Here is a 23,481-nt window from a genome sequence, read left to right on the forward strand (position 1 = left end):
CCATGTTTAGAAATATTCATCTTCTAAAATAGATCGGGCATTTTAGAAATTATACCCCCTGCTTTGTATGAAATTCAAATAAATAAGTAAGATTAACTCAACTGATTACATGTTAGACAGCCTTTCACGGGCAATCACTAATACTGTATTACTTTGAACTAGACACTAACTGTTAATAATAATAATAATAATAATAATTTCCTATGTATTGTCATTCTGTGTAACAATGTACACAGAACAAAATGTCGATACACCTGACCCGTTGTAGCGAGCCGATGCAGCCGCAGCCAACAGAGGGCGCCGCCATTTTACCAATGTTATAAGTCTTAGGTATGACTCGGCCGAGGCGCGAACCAGCGACCTCCCAGTCTCAAAGCGGGCGCCTTACCATCTAGGCTATGACAACCAATGGAATATCATTTGGTAGGGAAATGGGAGTGAGTCATAGACAACATACCGAAAAAAACAAACCGTAAACCACGCCTCTTTATCACCGCAAATTTTTAGTGCTATGAAACTGTTTTATTACTGCCATGCTACATGCATGTTTTTAGAAAGAAAAGAAAGGCTACCGGACACTATGAATTTTCTGTAGTTTGGCGGCTCTGGAAAAGTCACGCTATATTATTGAAATATTGAAACCTCTTTCTCCGTACCATCAAATTGTATATATATTGTTTTAGAAATGTAATGGTTGCTCCTATAATCAGGAGTGCCTCATACTCCGTTTTTTATCTACAAAATATATTCCTTTAAAATATACCTTACAGGAATGGAAGGATTATTTGTTGCTGTCTTTATTGATTTGCTTTCAGGATATAGTGAGACCTGCTTTTCTACTTGTTGTTTAGACTAGACACGCTTCTTTGAACTGGTGAAAATAACGTGTTACAAAAGATATATTTTCAAACGCGAAGAGCAATTTTCATGCTTCCCCTTTCAAAATAATTTATTCCTTTGTGCACTTTTTTATCACAGACACATTGATGTTATCCACACATCCAAAACTGGTACTTATGATGACCCTCTTAACTCATTCAATGCCTGACGTTTTTCTTCGCCGCCAGCTAATTTTTGCCATTTTGACTCATTTTTGAAGGCCTCCATAAAATTGAGTTCTGTAGCTATATAGGCATAGAATATGCCGAAAGAAAAATTGAACCCTCATCTTTCACGAGAAGAAAAATAGGTTTCCAGTTTTTACCACTGTTTATTGTATAGTAGAACATTGCTAAGTTTGTTGAAAATACTCGTTTCTAAGAAAACTACTGAGAAACATGGCTTTTTGTGAAAGGATGTATTTCAAGCAGAGCTTTCATTTGTTGTTTTTGTGTGTGTGTTTTTTGGGGTTTTTGATGCTTCAAATATCTAAACAATGCCTAACACAAACACAGGGGCACTTTGCTTGTAAAATAACATATCATTACAAGAACACTGAACTCGTGCATGAACAATAGATGCATTTTCGGTCCTCACGGCCAACGTATTCCTCGGCGATCGGGTTGCTGTGGACGTGCACAAAATATCATCCCTCATTATCGAGACTATGACAACTGTACTTCGTCATCATTTTTTTAAAGGAATTAGCTGTGTTGAGGAGTAAAATGCCAGTTACTACTTGTCGATATCTCGTGACTCTCACCACATTGCTTCACTGCGCCTATTGCCATATGGGGCTACCTAGACACACTCATTTGCCAGAAAAGGAAGCAACACTAGGAAGTTGGGCTTCCTTGGTGTGCAGACAAAGATCTGATCAAAGCCACGCCCGCAGTGTAATGGTGATTTATCATGATGAAATCATTTCCAGAGGCTTGATACTTACTGATGAGCAGCACCAAACCCTCTATAATAGTTTTTTTTTTAAATAAAACAAGAAAACCATTTTTTTACGTCTTGGCACTCAGTGGTAATGGTTCTAAAAAATAATTATACGTTATGGCACTGAATGACTTAAGAGTGTAGGGTGTGAAATTGTAGAGTCTGCTGCAGCATTAGTGAAGCCCAGCCAGAGAATCGTATCGAGAATGTAGTCATTTATTTTTATCTGCCGCAAACAATTTAACAGCAAAAGCATTGTCACAACATTATCCTCAGTATGATCACTGAAAGACTTCCAATGCGAAATTAACTCATTTGTTAGCTTTGCTCTGTCATCAGCTTTTTTCTTTTTTTCAATTAGCGGGAACATAGAAACAAGCCTCTTAATTACAGCCGCTTTTCGCTGAATGTCTCGTATTCATACCCCTGCATCGTCGTTGGCTTGGCTTCCAGATGTTCTCTGGCGATAAAGCGGACAGGAAAAGATTGTCGTTCTGCCCGCAGGAATTTATGTTTTAGAGAGGCGTAATGAAATCATTGGAAAGGATTCTGCATATTTCTTGTCTTAAAGGACATGTTCCCACTGCACTTGACCTGAGGGTGAGCAGGACGAAGCTGCTAATTGGGGACAGGGGAGAGAACTGTGCTTGTGGCTTGAATGACACACTTTAAGGCAATGTTGAGCTATCAAGAGTCAATATGATTTATTTATAAATAGCCAATGCTAAATGACTGAAAAGGAATATTCCTAATTTACAACTACTAATATTTTTAAAGTAGGCACCTGCTAATCCAGTAGTCGGAAACCTATGGCTGGCGATCCATTAATGGCTCTTTTCATGAGGATATCTGGCTCGGAGATAAAATAAGACATGTGAAAATCTTCTCTCGTATCCAATTTGAATAGTGCAAAGTCAATTTTTGAATACGTGAAACCAAAGCAACACTGAAATTATAACTGTTTTGTTCCAGTGTGTGTGTATATATATATATATATATATATATATATATATATATATATATATATGCCCCATTTACAACTGCAGTTTACAGTCACGGTGTCACACCAACAGACCAGGTTTCAGCTGTACATCCATATCTATTTATAGTCCAGACTGAGAATACTTGCATGTTATTGTGTCACGCACAGTATAACCCTTTCCATGTTTATTCTTCCAATGAAGTCCTCATACTTGGCGATGCATTCACTGACCAACTACTCCCACTGTTTGTGTCAGGTGGTGCTGAAAAACGCTCACATGGCGGTGGGTTCGCTCACCATCAACGAGGAGCGCTCCGAAGTCATCGACTTCTCCGTTCCGTTCATCGAGACGGGAATTAGCGTCATGGTGTCCCGTAGTAATGGGACTGTGTCGCCCTCTGCCTTCTTGGGTAAGAATGACGCAAAAGGTATTGTCCATCTCGAACCACTTATCAAAGAAAAATGATTTGGCGCTATGCATTGGCCAAGGCGCTATGTTGATATGAAGGAAAGGAACTTCACACTACCATTGTCAAAGTGAAAAAGTGTCCTGTTTTCGAAAAAAATATATTTTTACTTGCATAGTATTATTTTTCGTATTATATTGTTGTGAAACGACAAAGTACCGAGCTAAGTTGACAATCAACAGAAAAAGAAAATGTTACCGGGAAAATTAATTAAAACGGTCATTATCGTCAATGATCAATCAGTGACATTTAGATTATTGTTTGTTAAAAATGATTTCTCAATTACTCAATTTCAGTTCAATAATTAATATATATATATATCGTATGCAAGATTTGGACACCCCTGATCATTTTCAAAATTTTCCTTTATCATTGGTTGTTCGGATCAGCCATTTCAGTTAAATATATCATATAACAAACACAGTGATATGTGAGAAGTGAAATGAAGTTCATAGGATTTACAGAAAGTGTGCAATGATTACTTAAACAAAAGTAGGCAGGTGCATACATTTGGGCACCCTTGTTGTTTTATTGATTTGAATACCTTTAGCACTAATTATTGGAAAACAAAATATGTTTGGTAAGCTCATTGACCCTTGACCTACATACACAGGTGAAGTCAATCATGAGAAAGGGTATTTCAGTTGCAAGTTGTTCTCTGCTTTGCATCTTCTCTGAAGAGTGGCAACATGGGAGCCTCAGAACAACTGTCAAATGACCTGAAAACAAAGAGTGTCCAACATCATGGTTTAGGGGAAGGATACAAAAAGCTAGCTCAGAGATTTCAGCTGTCAGTTTCCACTCTGAGGAACATAGTGCGGAAATGGAAGCCCACAGGCACAGTTCTCGTTAAGGCCCGGAGTGGGAGGCCAAGAAAAATCTCGGATAAACAGAGGAAAAGGATGGTGATAAAAGTCAAACTCAAACCACAGACCAGCTCCAAAGACCTAAGTCATGATCTTGCTGCAGATGGTGTCACTGTGCATCGTTCAACTATTCAGCGCACTTTGCAAAAGTAGATGCTGCATGGGAGAGTAATGCGCAGAAGCCTTTTCTCCGCACATGCTGCAAACAGAGTTGCCTCAGGTATGCTAAAGCACATTTGGACAAGCCGGCTTCATTTTAAAGTAAGGTGCAGTGGACTGATGAAACTATCTATCTATCTATCTATCAACCTTGGTCATATCCCTCAAGAGGGGTGACCGACAGCAAGACAAACACATACAATAACAAAGAAAATAAAAGGGGGAGAAAAAAAGCAAAAAAACACGCACAAACATTTTTGGACCATGGCCAACCCAATTGCCCAAACACCCAAACAAGTTAGGCACCTCTGCACCCAAGTTGGTCATGCTTTCGTCCCTCCAGATGAAACGGGACACAAGAAAACGGCCATGTCACTTGGGTCAGGGTGACACAACACACTCTTCTGTTCAACAGCAGGGCCCGACAGCTTTCACTGGTTTACCCTTGCCGCATCATACGGGTGCCCAGCCTATCCTTAAGAACGCGTCCACAATCCCACTATCCTTTTAAAGGATAGTTTGAAAATTATCCTTTGAAAACTATCCACTATCCTTTCAGTTTTTCATGAAACTAAAATTTAGTTATTTGGACATAACAATGGACGGTATGCATGGCGGAAGAAGAACACAGCATTCCAAGACAAACACTTGCTACCCACAGTAAAATTTGCTGTGGGGCTGTGTGGCCATTGCAGGTATTAGCAATCTTGTTAAAGTTGAAGGTCGCATGGATTCCAGTCAGTACCAGCAGATTCTTGCGAACAATGTTCTAGAATCAGTGACAAAGCTGAAGTTGTGCCAGGGCTAGATACTTCAACAAGACACTGCTCAAATTCTTCTCAGGCTTTTATGCAGAGGAACAAGTACAATGTTCTGGAATGCCCATCTTGGTCCCCAGACCTGAATATTATTGAAAATCTGTGGTGTTTGATATATTTAACTGAAATTGCTGATCCGAACAACCAATGATTATAAAGGAAAGTCTTGAAAATGATCAGGGGTGCCCAAACTTTTGAATATGACTGTATATATAATCCGTTCCAGAACCCTGTTTGATAACCGATTTGGTCGATCACGGAAAATCGTTTTGCCCATTAAAAGTAATGTAAAATCATTTTAATCCGTTCCAACACCCTGAATATTTAGCAAGAACGTAAACATGAAGCTAACCCAGGCTAATCGTACGTTCGCATGAACGTGTAAAAATAAAAAAAAAGGATTATGAATAGGATTTCTTACCTTGCGGCAGTTGCTTGCTTATAGCGCTAACTTCCTTAGCCGCATCACTCGATTTCACAGCCTCCTTATTCTTTACTATCGTACTGATAGTAGATTTAGCCATGCTGTATTCACTAGCAAGATCGGAAATTCGTACACCTCTTTCATATTTAGCTATTATGTCTTTCTTAAAGGCAATAGTTGGACGAACAACTTGTTTTTTTTTCACCTGTCCTGCGTGCACCGACTTCTTCGGAGGCATAATTAGGGGCTAAAACACCCGTACGCCACTCAGCATCGCACCCTAGGGTACCGGCGTTCGAACTCCGATTTTTTGACCAAACAGCGAAGCAAGAATTTCTCGAAATTTTTGGTCAAACACCGATTTGTCGGAACTGAGAGGCGTTCGAAAACCGAGGTTCCACTGTATATATATATATATATATATATATATATATATATATATATATATATATATATGTATATATGTATATATATATATATATATATATATATATGTATATATATATATATATGTATATATATATATATATATATGTATATATATATATATGTATGTATATATATATATGTTTATATGTATATATATGTATATGTGTATTTACGTATATATGTGTATATATATATATATATATATAATTTGTGCCCTGCGATTGGCTGGTAACCAGTTCAGGGTGTCCGCTGCCCGATGATTGCTGGGATGGGCTCCAGCACCCCCGCGACCCTACTGAGGATAAGCGGTGCAGCTAATGAGATTGTTCCAGTGAGATGAGATGATATACACACATATATATATATATATATATATATATATATATATATATATATATATATATATATATATATATATATATATATATATATATATCACACAATAAAATGAGCCAAGGCAGTGTACTTACCTGCCTTGGCTCACTGACGGCTGCATATTCCCCCTTCTATTTGCTGTGAAGTGATGTTCAAGATGAAGTGGAAGCCTGACCTTTTGTTGCTGCGGTGTTGCAGAGCCCTTCAGCGCGGACGTTTGGGTGATGATGTTTGTGATGCTTCTGATCGTGTCGGCTGTGGCCGTCTTCGTCTTTGAATATTTCAGCCCGGTGGGATACAATCGCTGCCTGGCAGATGGAAGAGGTGAGAGAAATAGTCTTTCGCTATGAGTGATCTGAAATAATTTGATTTCTATTTTCATAACTGACAGCACCTACTTTCTTCTTATGGCCCGTGTACTTCCGTTGTCACTAGATTATTTATGTATTTATGTATGTATTTATTTATTTTAATAACGAGACGAAATTAAAACAATCAGACAAGCTTGGATAACTAATAATTGATCCTCCTACTGTTTGAGTATGAGTTTCTTTTTTTTGCAGCAGACCATTGGCCCATTTTGCAAAGGAGGTTTAGTGAAACATGAGTATATTAACCATGAAATAGGGGAACCCTGAGGTGTTTCTTTCACAAAGTAGAGGTAACTCAAACCAGAGAAAGAGAGGGAACTGTAAAAGTTTTGTAAAACGAGATAACTGTTCCAAAAACTCAGCTAATTTAATAGTTTGCGAACATGATAGTTGACCCCTGATATTTTTTGTAGAAACACTGTAGTTTATTTTCTTTCTTTCTTTCTTTCTATCAATCATATAAGCTTCCATTTTTCTGTCATTCTATTTGTTTTTATCTTTCCAACTTTCGGTCAAACTTTTTGTTATAGTTTTTCTTTCTTTCCTTCTTTCTCTTCTTTTCTTCTTTCTCTTATATGTTTGTTATTTTTCTATCTTTCTTTATATTGTTCTATCATTTATCTTTCTGATTTTCTTTATTTTATCAGTTTTTCTTTTTAAATGTATGTATGTATTTATTATTAATGATGACATTAAGGGATAACTTGCTTTAAGGGTTACAGCAGAGTTACGCCACCTTCCCCTCCGATTGGTCACAGCGGCGGAACACGGTGCTGTTGCCTGCCAGGTAGCGGGCCAGTTTCAATGAATTTTCCTATCAATGTCGGCAAATTCCATTACTTACCTTTTTCCGGTAAGGTTTTTTATAGAATCAGACTGTCAGGATTGAATCGGCCTGGTGCAACAGCGGCCACTCAAGATAAAATCTGTAATCTGTAAAAGTGGTTTATCACCATTCGCAGCAGGGTTTTTTTTGGCTCTCTCTAAATTAGTGTTTAAGTCCAAGTAACATTTCCTTGTGTCGTCTTTTCTGAAATAGTTTTGAAAACTCTTGGTTGAGTGAGCCTGCCATGCTATCGTGCTCCAGATGTGCACCAATTGCTACATGCATAGTTCACACACATGCGCATAAGCAGGGACAGAAATGGCTGAAAAAATGCCCAAACAAGATAAATTAGTGAGTGCATGAAGATGTGAATGAATACCCTATAGACCAGGGGTCTCAAACTCAATGGACTTGAGGGACGCCAGAGCTAGGGTCTGTGCAATGTTGGGCCGAATTGGGTTTCATATGACAGCAAAAATTATTAAAATCCTATTGAGATTTATTTCCTTTGTTTTACCCTAATTGTTTATTCTAATGATTGTATTTATTGAATAATGTTATATTTTTATTTATATTCTTATTTGATTTGATTTGTCCTTTTTTATTTTTTATTTTGTATTTCTGGTACTTTTCCCTGAAAGAATTGCATGTCTTTCTTCAATTTAAATTATAACTTGGGTCACTCTTTAATTTGTGGCTAAATATTCTATTCTGTAGGCCGGGGGTCACCAACCTGTGGCTCTTGATCAGCATGTGGCTCTTTGGTGCTATCTTAGTGGCTCCCTAAAACGTTTTCACAAATGTTTTAAAACAGAAAAAGATGGGTCAACGGAAATATAATTGGGTGTTTTTTGTGTACACAAACATAGTTAACACAGTAAAATTACTAGTGACGCTTTTTAGATAAAGACCATATGTTTCCTGAGGCAGTGTTAAAAGTTTACTTTTGAAAAATGAATTTATCACCGTTTCTTTAAGGGGTCACTGTATTAGTCTTAATTTAATAGTTGAAAAGTAAATAAACGATGCTACCGATGTGAGCATATGTTAATAGAACAGTGTTTATTTTAAGGTAATCATTAATAGTGTTAATTTAACACTTTTAACACTACCTTAGCAAACATATGGTCTTAAGCTATGATTTCTAAATTAACATTGGTTATTTGACTGTAAACTTTCTGCATTGCTTTACAAATATTTAGAATACAAATCAAATATTAGATGACTTCAGCTTTATGTTTTAGTTGTAAAAGTTGTAAATAAAACTCTCATATTTTTGTATTTTCATGTTCTAATATTTTGTTGCTCCGGACATATTTTTTTTCATTTTTTGGTCCATTATCGCTCGTTCAAAATTTTGGGTTGCCGACCCCAGCTGTATTATCGCCAACAAACTTGTAAGTCCACCAAGAATTTCCATCGATACTTTTGCTTTCCTCCTTAACTTTCGTCCCCTCGTCCTTCTTCTCCTGCTTCCCAGAACCCGGCGGTCCCTCCTTCACCATCGGAAAAGCCATCTGGTTGCTCTGGGGTCTTGTTTTCAACAACTCGGTCCCGGTGCAGAATCCCAAAGGTACCACCAGCAAGATCATGGTATCGGTGTGGGCCTTTTTCGCTGTCATCTTCTTGGCTTCCTACACTGCCAACCTGGCAGCCTTCATGATCCAGGAGGAGTATGTGGACCAGGTGTCGGGCCTGTCAGACAAAAAGGTGGGAATACGAGCCATCCGGGTGAGTTTCGCTGGTGCTGAAACAGAATCTAAATATGGCAAAGAGTTTTGAATCTCCTTGGAGGACGAGGTTATGTTTGTTATTTTTGTTGCTGCCTTAATATTTCAGAAGTTTTCTGTTATAGTCAAAGAAGTGGTAAAATCTGTATTCCCTGTACACACACGGTGATCTAACATTTACGGCACTTCAAATATAATTTGATAATAAATTAAGTGAAGCAACAAAAAAGGAGTCTGTACTCCCAGCGCACACACCTGTTCATACGTCTTTGTTCTTGCTTTTTTGTTTCCACTTATATTACAAAGGGAAACAGGAAACAAAATTGTAAACTTGCATCAGACTGGGTGGACTAGATCTGCAATCAGCAAGCAGTGAGAAAAAAATAAATTGTGGGACCTAGAAAATTGGAGACCGGTACCACCAGGCCTGTCGGAAGCATGCTAGAGAGTACTTGAATGATTCAGAGGAGAAAGGGGATAGGGTCATATGGTTAGATTCAGCATTACCAGCCCAATGTAGATCCAAATTTGGTTTCGGGTGTCTTTTGGGAGCTTTTTGGTTGAGGCCAAAAGTATGGGAACCTATGGCTTATGAGCCATAAATGGCCCTTGCCATAGGGGCATAGTGTTGCAAGATGAAATCTGGATTATGTAAATTTCAAATGTGTAGTTCCACTTCAAATTGTTACTTGACAGAGTTATGCACATACAATTCTGATTCAACTCTATCCGTGCTTTGGTTCAGTCCAGTGTATGAAGGGCATAGTTTTGATTACAGTTTACAGTCAGACCCCGTTTTGGCTGTATGTCGCTAATAAATCCTTTTGTTGGAGCTTGTTAAATAATGTTTTCACTGTTAAGACCTTTCACGATAAAAACCCACAGAAAAAAAAAACTGTAAACACCCAAAAGTGCCAGCCAAGTACACAGAGCAATTTAATTGGGTGAGCAGTAGAAGTGGACAAATTTGATTGGGTGAGCAGTAGGGGCGGGCGGATCTCTGCACAAAGCATGCTCCCCCCTCTCTTGCACGCGCCCATTTTGCTGAACGGAAATACGGTAAAGCTGGAAAATTTTCGTTTGCAGCATTTCATGACATTTATACAAAACTGCTTAAACCTTGTTTAGGTTTGGTGGTTTTCTTTAATTTTGTTTTAAAATATATGGTGTGGCTCTCTCAAAAAAAAAAAAAAAAAAAAAATTAAATTAAAATTATTGCTTTTGGTCAAAAAGTTCCAGACCCCTGGTCTAGGCCATAGTAGGAGTGTGATATATGTTGTGCTAAGCTTGGACAAACCGTGTCCAGCTGCGTGTCGAATTCAACTTCCAGGATTCTGATCTAATATTTGGAAGAAGAAACAAGTTATGAAGGGAGCAGTTCTTTTGGTGATTTTTTACAAACAAACAGCATAAGAACTAAAAAGAATATCCTGGGCTTGTCATCGGGACAAAGTCCTTCCTAAACCAACCATAATCACTGTTGTATTGGAATGGGGCGCGAATTGACAAAAATGAAAGGAATCACAAGAGACATTTTTAGACTGGATCTAACTGGATTATACAGTTGTTATGATATGATCATGGTAGACTTATCAGATTCAGATTCAGATATACTTTATTGTCATTTGTGTACACGTGTATACAGAACGAAATGTCGTTACATCTGACCCGCACAGTTTCCTTGAGTGTCAGCCGGGATAGATAAGTTTAACCATGTCTTCGTCAGAATTATAGCACAGCAGTTCGTCATCTCGCGGTTCGATGTTAGTTCCAGTTGTAAATGGTCCAGTTTATTGTCCAGAGAGCGAATGTTGGAGAGGAAAATGGATGGGAGAGGCGTTTTGAAGGGTTTAGCCTTTAGCCTAGCGGTTAGCCCGGCCCTACAACCTCACTTCCTTCTCCGGTCACACCGCTCTCTTGCCACTCTGCTTCGCTGCTTTGTAGGCCGCTGGGTCTTGTTGCCGTAGCAGTCCGAGGCTAAGTAAACACTCCCGAGTGGTCGTTCTGGATGATCGCATATCCAGCAAAAAAACTGCGATCGTATATTAAACTGCGGTTTGAGTTGACTTTGTTCGCCGTCAAAACTCAGTCGAAGACTGGGTTTTATGACCCAAGTGTAAAAAACTGTAGCGAGCCGATGTAGCCGCAGCCGAACAGGGCTCCGCCATCTTGGAAACACTCCCGGGAAAGAACTGAATAAAATAATACATGAAAACGTCAAATGAATTCAGCAGGTATATACTCCATTCAAATATGTGGATAAACATTTTTTCAATAATATGTAGTATCACTGGAAAATTTATACAATCTCATCATCTCATCTCATCAGCTGCACCGCTTATCCTCAGTAGGGTCGCGGGGGTGCTGGAGCCCATCCCAGCAATCATCGGGCAGTGGGCAGGGGACACCCTGGACTGGTTGCCAGCCAATCGCCGGGCACACGGAGACAGACAACTCACTTGCTCAGTCACACCTAGGGACAATTTGGACCGGCCAATTCACCTGAAATGCATGTTTTTGGAATGTGGGAGGAAACCGGAGTGCCCGGAGGAAACCCACGTAAGCACGGGGAGAACATACAAACTCCGCACAGGAAGTCTGGAGCTGGATTTGAACCCACGCAGAACTGTGCCGCACACGCGCTAACCACTGCGCCACCGTGCTGCCCCAATTTATACAATCATGACTACGTATTCAGTAACACATTTGAATAATAAAGTTGCTAATGAGTTCAAACAGATGAAATTAAAGTAACATAAAGAAGAAAAAGTTACAGTTCTTAGAGCTACAAATTTTGCCCATTTGAAATATGGTATGCTTATTTTCAAGCGCACCGTATTTTCCAGTTGATAAGTTGCTACAAACGATAAGTCGCACCAGCCAAAAAAGATAAGGAAAAACGTAAAATCCAACACAAAAAAAATACATTTCACCTTGGAAGGCAATTTAATATCAAAATAAAATAGAGAAAAACGGGCTGAATAAGTGTACGGTATACGAACATTACAGGACTGTCTCAGAAAATTAGAATATTGTGATAAAGTTCTTTATTTTCTGTAATGCAATTAAAAAAACAAAAATGTCATACATTCTGGATTCATTACACATCAACTGAACTATTTCAAGCCTTTTATTATTTGAATATTGCTGATTTTGGCTTACAGCTTAAGAAAACTCAAAAATCCTATCTCAAAATATTAGAATATCATGTAAAAGTATACAAGTAGGCTATTCAACTAATCACCTGAATCATCTAATTAACTCGAAACACCTTGCGAGGGTTTCCTGAGCCTTAAAAACACTCAGCTTGGTTCAGTAAACTAAATCACAAGTATGGGGAAGACTGCTGATCTGACTGCTGTCCAGAGGACCATCATTGATACCCTCCATCAGGAGGGTAAGACACAAAAAGAAATTTCTCAAAGAGCAGGCTGTTCACAGAGTGCAGTTTCAAAGCATATCCACAAAAAGTCTGTTGGAAGGGAAAAATGTGGCCGGAAACGCTACACAACCAAGAGAGATGACCGCAGCCTTAACAAAATTGTGAAGAAGAGCCGCTTCCAGAATTTGGGGGAGCTTCAAAGACAGCTGGCTGAAGCTGGAGTCCAGGTATCAAAAGCCACAGTTCACAGACGTGTCCAGAAAATGGGCTACAATAGCCGTATTCCCATGGTCAAGCCACTTCTGAACTCAAGACAACGGAAGAAGCGTCTGACTTGGGCTATGGAGAAGAAGCACTGGACAGTTGCAGAGTGGTCCAAAGTCCTCTTTTCAGACGAAAGCAAGTTTTGCATTTCATTTGGAAGTCAAGGCGCCAGAGTCTGGAGAAAGGCTGGAGAGGAGCAAAATCCAAGTTGCTTGAAATCCAGTGTGAAGTTCCCACAGTCAGCAATGGTTTGGGGAGCCATGTCAGCTGCTGGTGTTGGTCCACTGTGTTTCATCAAGTCCAGAGTAAATGCAACTGTGTACCAAGAGATTTTAGAGCACTACATGCTTCCATCTGCTGAAAAGCTCTATGGAGATGAGGATTTCATTTTCCAGCATGATCTGGCACCTGCCCACAGTGCCAAAACCACCAGTAACTGGTGCACTGACCATGGCATCACTGTCCTTGATTGGCCTGCTAATTCCCCTGACCTGAACCCCATCGAGAATTTGTGGGGTATAGTTAAGAAGAAGATGAAAGACACCAGACCTACAAATGCAAATGAGCTGAAGGCCGCTATCGAAGCATCCTGGGCATCAATAACACCTCAGCAATGCCACAGGCTGATTGCCTCCATGCCACGCCGGATTGATGCAGTAATCCGTGCAAAATGATTCCCAACCAAGTACTGAGTGCATCAATGGACATTTTCAAATGTTTGTTTTAGTTTTGCTGTTATAAAATTATTTTTTTTACTTGGTCTGAGGAAGTATTCTAATATTTTGAGATAGGATTTTTGAGTTTTTTTCAGCTGTAAGCCAAAATCAGCAATATTCAAATAATAAAAGGCTTGAAATAGTTCAGTTGATGTGTAATGAATCCAGAATGTATGACATTTTTGTTTTTTTAATTGCATTACAGAAAATAAAGAACTTTATCACAATATTCTAATTTTCTGAGACAGTCCTGTACATGATTGACATGCCTGGTAATGTCAGTAACGATGAAACATATTAAGACTTATTCAGATTACTCTAGCATTAATAGCATGTCACAAATAACTATTAGCTTCACTCCACATCACTAAATATAACAAAATCTTTATCTTTGGTGTCACTTTTAACGATAAACAACTCCTCCAACTAGGGAGGTAGACGACAAGCAGCCTCCTCCTTGCGCTTCTACTTTGCTGTCGAAGTTGAAATTATCAACACAGGCCCAGAGCGCCCCCTTGCATTCTAGTGTAAAAATAACTTGTAAAATAAAACTCAATGATACAATAATTTCATTTTGCACATGGGAAGAGAAAGACATCAAAATGGAATTCCTACTTATCTTTTCCTAAACAAGTAATTTTTCAAACGTTTTCCTTCTGCTCTATCGTTTTTGTATGCCACTGGTCATACATTGGCTAATGTGTATTTGCAAAGACTACTGTTGAACATTTTTAATTCATAAACAAAATTTTGGGTGGGTGAAGCATATCATTGTTGACCACCTAAAATGAATTGCCCTGTTTTGGCCACGATGCATTATTCCCAGTCACTTATTGCTGAGAGCCGTGAGTGAGAGAGTAATTTTTTTGTCATGCCTGGCGGCTAGTTTCTACCACCCTAAATGAATGGCACCCGTGTGGCAGCAATCCAATATCCTAGATCGACTAATAGGAAGAGTAGACCCTTCCCTTTCCATTTCCCCATCCGGGAGAGCATTTTATGTTTTGGGGGGGTTCAGGCCGCTGATGCGCACCACAATGGCACGCCTAAAATAAACTGGACTGCATTATCCCCAGTTGACTATTGTTGAGAGCATGGGCTGACAGAGTGCATTTTTTTTTTTTTTCAGTTCAGGTGGCTGAAGCGTACCGTTGTCGCCCGCATTAAATGAAATACACTGTTTTCTCCACGACCCACTATCCCCTGTCAACTGTTGCTGAGCATGGGGACCAAGAGAGTAAACTTGTATCATGCCTAGCTGCACATTCTTATTACCTAGAACTAATGGCACACATGTGGCCGCAATTCAATATCCCCAGTCGACTATTGCTGAGAGAAGGGGCCGGGAGGGTTTATTTTTTGTTCACGCCCCGGAAGCCTGCCATTGTGGTCCGTCTAAAATGAACTGCACTGTTTTAGCCGATACATTTTATCGCAAGTCATCTATTGCTGAGAGCTGGGCCGATTAAGCAAATTTGTGTCATGCGTAGCGGCAGCGGCCAGCAGAGCATTTTTTTTGTTCAGTTTAGTCCGCAGAAGCTCGTCGTTGTGGTCCATCTAAAATGGACTGCACTGTTTTGGCTATGATCCATTATCCCCAGTCAACTATTGCTGAGCGTAGGGACCAAGAGAGTACATTTGTGTCATGCCTGGCGGCTCGATCTTGCCACCTAATGGCACCCGTACCAATATTTCTGTTATTTTCGCCTAAAATGAAGGGAACCCGTGTAGCCAAAATCTACTGTATTACCCTCGATAGACTATTGATGCAAGCGGGGGAGCGCATGTTGAAAATGGAAAGGGAAGGGTCTACTCATAGACTCTGATATATAGCGTGAGGTATTTATTCCCATTAACTGCTGTAAATAAGGGATTAGCCTACAGTAATCTAATTTTGATTTATTGCATTAGGCTGCTCCAACTACCGCAACATCATCATCAGTTCCCCTCTCCTAAACTACCTAAATTACTCAAATCAAATGAAATTCCTCATGTTATCTGTGTTTTACATCTGTTATGAGTTTTACTTATTCTGTTGGACTTTACTGCCGATGAGGTTATTTATTTTTTCAAAGCACTTAAATGCCTTTTTTGTTTCGTAAGAAAGCAATTAATGTATTTCAAATCAGCAGCTACTAATATGCCAGTTTATCGATATTATTATATTATTTAATATTCCATTTTCAGCTTCGTAAAAGTGCAAAATAAAATGTTGGTGTTGTTATTTTGGCCTTGCGTTTTGCATCATTGCTTTTTTATTTCAGATTTACAGTTGGGTGCATCCCTAATTGTTTATGAACAGTACATCATAAATGTCCCTTATTTTCTTGGAAAATTTTCATTTTGGATTTATTGTCTTTGCCTACTTCAGCCAGTTAACTTGCCACGTCTGTTCTTCAATTTTTTCACACATTCTTCTCCTAACACCGAGGTTGATGCTGCCAATAATAAGTTTTAACTGTTTGGTCAGCGATTGCTCTCAGTTCTGAAAATAAGACCTCAAAATTGATCAAATCTTTATCCCATTTTAGGCTTTTAGAAATATACATAGAGGGTTTAAAGAGCTGCAGAAGACTTGAGTTTATTTTCAGTGCAAGCGCAGTAGTCCTTGAGAGTTCCCGATGTACGTCAGCCCTCTGATCACGACTCCAAACATTTAGCTAATTTGGGCTTCCCAAAGCATCGTTCTGTCCTCTGCTCAACAGTGCATTAAAGGCTATTTGATACGTCTCGGTGCCTTTTCTATGCTAACGAGCGCTCATCTGTCATTTTCTCTTTGTGGTTTCTTTTCTGGAAAAAAACGCCGCCCGCACCCCCTCCGACCTGAACAACAACAGTTCCAGAAGCCAAACGAATTCTCCCCGCCGTTCCGCTTCGGCACCGTGCCCAACGGCAGCACCGAACGCAACATTCGCAACAACTACCGGGACATGCACGCCTACATGACCAGCTTCCACCAGAAAAACGTTGACGAGGCCCTGTACAGTCTCAAGACTGGGTGAGATGCTCTGCAGGGATGGAAAAAAAGGTTTCTCTCATGATGCAATCCTGAGAAAATCTGATGAAGAACATAGAAGTGAGAGATAGAGATCTAATGCCTCTCCAAGTGAACATACAAATCATCAGATTCTTTATATTAAAAACGCAAATGAGATGTGACTGAGAGGCTCCTTTTGAGATCTCGTTGAATTATTAGAGCCCAAAGGCATCTTGTTGATGAACTGTCAAATTATTCAGATTCGATTTTATAGAATCAGTAAAGCTCAAAGACTTAATCTTTCCTGTGATCACTGCACTACAAAAACACATTCTTACACTATATTTAAAACTGGATTAGATTGAATTAATTGGTCCCCTGTCAGGGGCCCGCTCAGGATGGGGCAGAAGGACAGCGCAGAAACACAGATTAATGGAGTATTGAATGGTTTTTTTTTGGACAGATTTCCGTGCACAGGAAGTCAAAGTGAGGCAACAATCGTAGTCCAAGTTGAAGGCCAGGTGTCGGTGATCCGGTACTTGCGTCAGTGAAGGCAACAGTCATTGTCAGGAAAGGAGGCATGGGTTTGGTACACTAGAAACTAACACGGCTGTGACATGAAGGCTTGGAACATGGCAAAAAAGGCAACAAACTAGTGCCAGGGCATAGGAAACGGATTAAAAGTGAAGAGAGAGGTGAGACTTTAGAGTAATCAGGGCAAGTGACAGCAGGCGTTGTTGGGAAAATAGAGACAGGAAGTAAGTGACCAAAAAATGAAAGTGAGACGAAGAAAAGGGGAAATCAAACCCGATTACAGGATGTGACATCCACTTAGGAAAAATCACTTTCACCGGCTGACCATGGGGGGTTGGTAACAACAGGGATTACATTGAAATAAGAAAAAAGAATTAAAAAATAAAAGATAAACAATCATACATGGTTTGGGACATTGAGGGCGGACTGATTTACATGGGTCAGCGGAGCCTGTTGCTTAGAAGGGCATCAGGCTTTTTATAAGGCGGGTCCTCCTAAATCTTATTGTCCTGTATCTGTGCCCTGATGGTATTGGTGTATTGGGTGCGGGATATCCTGGACTATTGTGTTTGCCAGCCGGATGATGGACCTGTTATTTAAGCTTGAGAGGTTTGGTGTGGGTAGGCCGATGATTTTAGCTCTGGTGTAAGTGATTTGGTTTGGTTTGTGGCATAGAGCATACTAAAAAATATGTGGAGCAGTACAGGAGGATAGGTTGAACAATGGTTCGGTGCAGTAGTAACAGGAGTTGAGGAACAACATATAGTCCTTTGAGTTTACGTATTACTGACTGTTTTTTTTTGAATGTCCCTGGTATGTTAATAAACACTTATAACAATTAAAAACACATTTAATATCTCATAAATGGTAGGTGTGTAATTTGTAATTATACAGGGCGTTTCAAAATGTTTGAAACAATTTTAAATCGTTATATCTCAGAAACAACTCAATGGATCTTAATGAAACTAGCTACACTTCATGTTGAAGGTCAAACGTTTTATTACGTACATTTAAAAAGAAAAGTACAAATAATTCTTGTTTCTAGGACAGATTTTCATAAATGTTTAACATGAACTGAGACAAACTGTCTCTGCTGATGTTGACGGTTATCCTAGTTTGCATTAGCAGCCCTTTTCTCTATTTTTTTTCTGCTAAGTACTAATTTATTTTGTAGAGTGTGCTTTCTTTCCAAAAATTTGTAAAGAAAGCCCGCTTCACTTTTTTCGTTGCCCGAGTTATAGCTTACGCCAAAATGCAAAATAGTTTTTCTTTTGAAGTGAACGGAATTTCCTAACCTGGAACGATAGAAATGCTCAACGTTACATCTAAAAAAAATGAAACGTTTCTACACAGCCAGGTAAACTTTGAGGTAATTCCATTAAAATTGTTGAATTTATTGGCCTACGAAATATTTTGGAACACCCTAGATTAAACCCTTCGAAGAAGCTGTTTGGCTCCCATCTCACTACAATGGAAGCGCAAATGACCATTTTTACTAAGGTAGCTTGTCCAGGTGACGCTTTTGGTGCTTAACGGTCACTCAACTTCCATAGCTGTGCTCTGCATGTGATGGTCGACGAGTTCCGTCCTCAACTTTCTTTCCCATTTCCTCCATCTCTAGCCACTCATGTTAGCCACTTGGCTCCAGGCTATGTCTCGCTGCTAGCTTCTACTGTTAGGATCTTTGTGTAAATCAAGAACGTCAAATTCAGTATGGTTCTTTGCTGGATTCAAACTTTCTGTTCTCAGACGTCCCGAATCAGTAAAAGAATGTCTATTCCAAATATTTAGCTTTGTTATTTGTCTGTAGATATGAATAGATAATGGATAATTTTACCAAGTCCGACTCAAAATGAAAGATTTTTATTGCCATCCTAATATAAACTGACCTATGTGAGCCGCCAAAACTGGGAATGGTTTATTAAATTGCTGAATTCCAAAATTGTCTGAAATTTGATGTTCCTTCCCATAATATGATAGATGTAAAAAGACAACAAAATGTTCTACTTTTTAATGTTTTGATATCGCAAAATATCTAGAAATGGCCCAAAACAAAGATGAATCTATTTGATAGATTACATGCTTCATTCTTTCACTCTTGCGTTTCTGCAGCAAACTGGACGCCTTCATTTACGATGCAGCAGTTCTTAACTACATGGCGGGACGGGACGAGGGCTGCAAGCTGGTCACTATCGGCAGCGGGAAGGTGTTTGCCTCCACTGGCTACGGCATCGCCATCCAGAAAGACTCGGGCTGGAAACGAGCTGTGGACTTGGCCATCCTCATGCTGTTTGGAGATGGTAAGGCTCTGTGATGACAAGGTTTTTTTTTAATTTCTGAAATTTTGTGCAATGCTGTAGCTGTAGAAATATCACAACCACGAAATTAATTCTATTTAACCCTATTTGTACAAAGAGATGTTGGGTTTGTTCAAGCACAATTATTTTTCTCTTCTCTTTCAATGATTTTGTTCTTGTAAAAAGGGTTCAGTGAATGCCTACTGGGTTTTTGTGTGTGGTTTTTTTGTGTTTTGGGGTAATGAACTCGTCAAAATAAATTGTTGTTAATTCTTTTACTTGAATTCAAATAATAAATTACAGTTTTAGAGGTTTGAAAAAAAGTGTTGGGGGAGTTGTTTAATCTATGACATTGATAGCCATCTATGGCAGTCTTTGACATATACATAGTTGTTGATGGTAAGCTAGCTAAAATGGGTCTTGGAAATCAATAGTTGTCAATGCAGCCTGTACATCTAAAGCAGTCTGTGGTAGCCTTGTTAAAATGGATCTTTGATGTCTATAGTCGTCGACGGCAACTTTGCTAAGGTGGATCTTTGATATCAATAGCCATCTATGGCAGTCTAGCTAAAAGGGATCTTCAACGTATACAGCCATCTATGGCAATCGAGCAAGAATATCAATAGCCTAGAAAATATAGATATTTGACATATATAATAGTCGGTGTGTGAGTATGTATGTGGCAGTTGAGCTAGAATAGATCTTTGAGGTCTTTAGCCGCCGATGCCAGCCTAGATACAATTAATCTTTGAGGCTTATATAGCAGTTAAACAACAATGGATTTTGATGTTTTCTAGCTGTCAATGGCAGTGCTCTATGGCAGCGAATGAGTTAATAGTGCTCATTCCAACAATAGAAAAGACATGTATCTAAAGCAAGCAAAAATATATTTCCGTAACATAAAAGGATCTCAGAGGAAACAGGTTAACACCTCTGCAAAACTCATTCATGCTCATTTGCACAAACAATATAATCGTGTTAGGCATTGAGGAACAACATTTTCGCTTCCTTTCTCTTTTTTTCCTCTCCCACACATACCAAAGAAAACCAAGGGGGTGAAATCCAGTATATCTCTCCGGACGTGTCCTCCCCCCTTAGCAGCCCCCAGAGATGGAGAATCAAGACGCAGACACATTTTTGGGTGGAAGTGACCATGCAAATTTCTTCCCTAAAGATTTTCAAATCCCAGCAGGCATTTCTTTCCATAAATAACAAAGAATGATCATCCTTGCATAAGCTATTCTTAATGAGAAAGCTCTTCTGTGGGGTGTTCACTTGAAATAATACAACATGACTTTTGTTTCCCATACATGAGACCTTGTCTGTTTTGGGCCACAACCAACCACCCAAGTAAAAAAATCTCGCGTTTTTTCATGCGGCATCACCTGAGGCAAATTCCCTCCAGATCTCACAAATGGCTGACTCGTAAAAACATTCTGCTATTTCTGCAGGTGAGATGGAGGAGTTTGAAGCTTTATGGCTGACGGGGATCTGCCACAACGAGAAGAACGAGGTGATGAGCAGTCAGCTGGACGTGGACAACATGGCGGGGGTCTTCTACATGCTTGGGGCAGCTATGGTCCTGTCGCTTATCACCTTTATCTCTGAGCATTTGTTCTACTGGCAGCTGCGCTTCTGCTTCATGGGTGTGTGTTCTGGAAAGCCCGGGGTCACCTTCTCCATCAGCAGGGTGAGTGTATTGCAGATTTGACCTCGACTTGACATTAGTCAGTGGATTGAGGGGCATAATAAGACAACAGAGTAGTAAGGATGTGCTACATCCAACGTAGTCATTTTGAAAGTAGGCTGGTATAGATACTCACAGCATGTGTTCTATTCATCATAAGGCTTATATAAAGCTTTTAATAAGGCTTATATAAAGCTTTTAATTTTTGGCAGCTCCAGACAAACTTTTTTTTTGGGTGGTAAGGTAGTGGAGTTAGCATCAAATATGGCTCTTTCGATATTTTGGGTACCTACGCCTGGGCTGTCTTCGTGTTCTGCCTGTAGAGCCTGTTAAAAAAAGTACTTGTGCTTAATTTGCTTTTAAATTATAACTGTATTTCTCATTAGAGTACTTGGATTTACCTCGATTATTTAATTTAGTTTTAAAATTAAATTAAATTAATTATTGATTGGATGGGTTTTGATAATTTGATGTTCTGATTGAAAGGTTGTTTTTAAAAAATAAATAAATAAGACGCCGCGACAGATGCTCAGTACTTGAGTAGTTCTTTCACCAAGTACTTCTTTTTCTTTTTCTTAAGTAATCATTCTGATGACAACTTTCTCCTTTACTTGAGTCATATTACTCAAGTAACAGTACATTTAAATGAGTAAAAATTTTGTTTGACTATTCTACCCACCTTTGCTCATGACACAACTCAACCCAGCACTATACGGCTTTTGGACGTTGGGTTTTGGGGTGTATTTGGTCAGGTTTGTTTAAAACATAATTAGTACAGGGGTGATCACAGTTTTGTAGCATTAGAGCTTCTTACAACATGACCAAGGCAAAATTGTCTACCTACCTCATTGCTTATTACACAATCCACCCAGCATTGAACAACTCTTGGACGTTGGATTTTAAGCAAAAATTGTTCTGGTCTGTTTTAAACAATATTTAGTCCTCAGGTGTTCACATCGTTTCAGCATGGGAGCAAATTATAAATTGTGAGGTTTTCCACATTGCTCAAGACATAACCCACCTAGAACCAGACATTTTTTGAATGTTAAATTCTAGGGTAAATTCCGTCTGGTTTATTCAAAACTTTTTTTAGTCCAGAGGTGCTCTCACTTTCAGCATGAGAGCTACTTACAAAATTACCAGGTCAAAATAATCTACCCACGAAATAGCTTGTGACACAATCAGACCCAGCACTGGACATCTTTTGGACCTTAGATTTTGGGCTAATTTTGATCTAGTCTGTTATGAACAAGATTTAGTCCAGGGTGCTCACACTTTTTCAGTATGAGAGCTACAGTATTTTAAAGAATGAGATAGCTACCACATTGCTAATAACACAACCCACCCAGAACTGTGTATCATCTGGACGTTGGATTCTACTCCAGTCTAGTTTGATTTAGACATGGTTTGGTTGAGGGTTGTTTCCACATTTTCAGTCTAAGAGCTACTTACAAAATTACCGAGTCAAAACAGTTTTCCCACCAAATAACTCATGATCAGTTTTGGGAATAATCAAAAAATGTTTTCCACTGTTACAATGCCGTAACAGTTACTGACAGGCAAAAGGGGCGCGTTACTTTGAAGAAATTGAGACACAGCATATAGGCGTGGACGGGTGTTTACTTTCGTGCCACTCATAAAACATAACATACAACTGTAAACATTAGGGGACACACCGTGCATGCTCACTAACAATATGCCCTTATGGGTAATCCATTTCTTATGTTGTTAAGCAGATAACATCACTTAGAGAGAATGATCACCTATCTATCTATCTATCTATCTATCTATCTATCTATCTATCTATCTATCTATCTATCTATCTATCTATCTATCTATCTATCTATCTATCTATCTATCTACCTTGGGCATATCCCTCAAGAGGGGTGACCGACAGTAAGACACACACATACAATAACAAAGAAAATAAAAGGCAAATAAACAGCATTAAAAACACACAAAAATTTTTGGACCATGGTCAACCCAATTGCCCAAACACCCAAACAAGTTAGGCACCTCAGCACCCAAGTTGGTCATGCTTTCGTCCCTCCAGATTAAATGGGACACCAGAAAGCGGCCATGTCACTCGGGTCAGGGTGACACAACACACTCTTTTGTTCAACAGCAGGGCCCGACAGCGTTCACTGGTTTACCCCTGCCGCATCATACGGGTGCCCAGCCCATCATTAAGAACGCATCCACAATCCCACTATCCTTTCACAACACCTCTCTACTCCTTTCTATCACCAACAAGAGCTCTAGCTTCCATTATATTTAGACCTCTTTCCTGCAGTGCACTCACAACACCATCCATCCACGTGAATCGCGGCCTTCCTCTTGGTCTCCTTCCATTGAC

General features: G+C 39.4%; 1 protein-coding gene across 2 annotated transcripts in view; it reads left to right on the forward strand.

The window, feature by feature from the left end:
* Positions 1-23,481, forward strand: part of grin2bb (glutamate receptor, ionotropic, N-methyl D-aspartate 2B, genome duplicate b) — a 181,610-nt gene that overhangs the window by 152,511 nt on the left and 5,618 nt on the right. For both annotated transcript variants that reach the window (XM_088342642.1, XM_088342643.1), the window contains exons 9-14: positions 3,060-3,213; positions 6,540-6,665; positions 9,019-9,248; positions 16,468-16,628; positions 19,254-19,441; positions 20,890-21,128. In XM_088342642.1, the coding sequence (XP_088198768.1) occupies positions 3,060-3,213; positions 6,540-6,665; positions 9,019-9,248; positions 16,468-16,628; positions 19,254-19,441; positions 20,890-21,128 (1,098 nt within the window). The remainder of the gene's footprint in view (positions 1-3,059; positions 3,214-6,539; positions 6,666-9,018; positions 9,249-16,467; positions 16,629-19,253; positions 19,442-20,889; positions 21,129-23,481) is intronic.

This window comes from Urocampus carinirostris, chromosome 8 (assembly GCF_059441175.1).
Source record: "Urocampus carinirostris isolate Australia breed hairy pipefish chromosome 8, RoL_Ucar_1.0, whole genome shotgun sequence".
NCBI lineage: Eukaryota > Metazoa > Chordata > Actinopteri > Syngnathiformes > Syngnathidae > Urocampus > Urocampus carinirostris.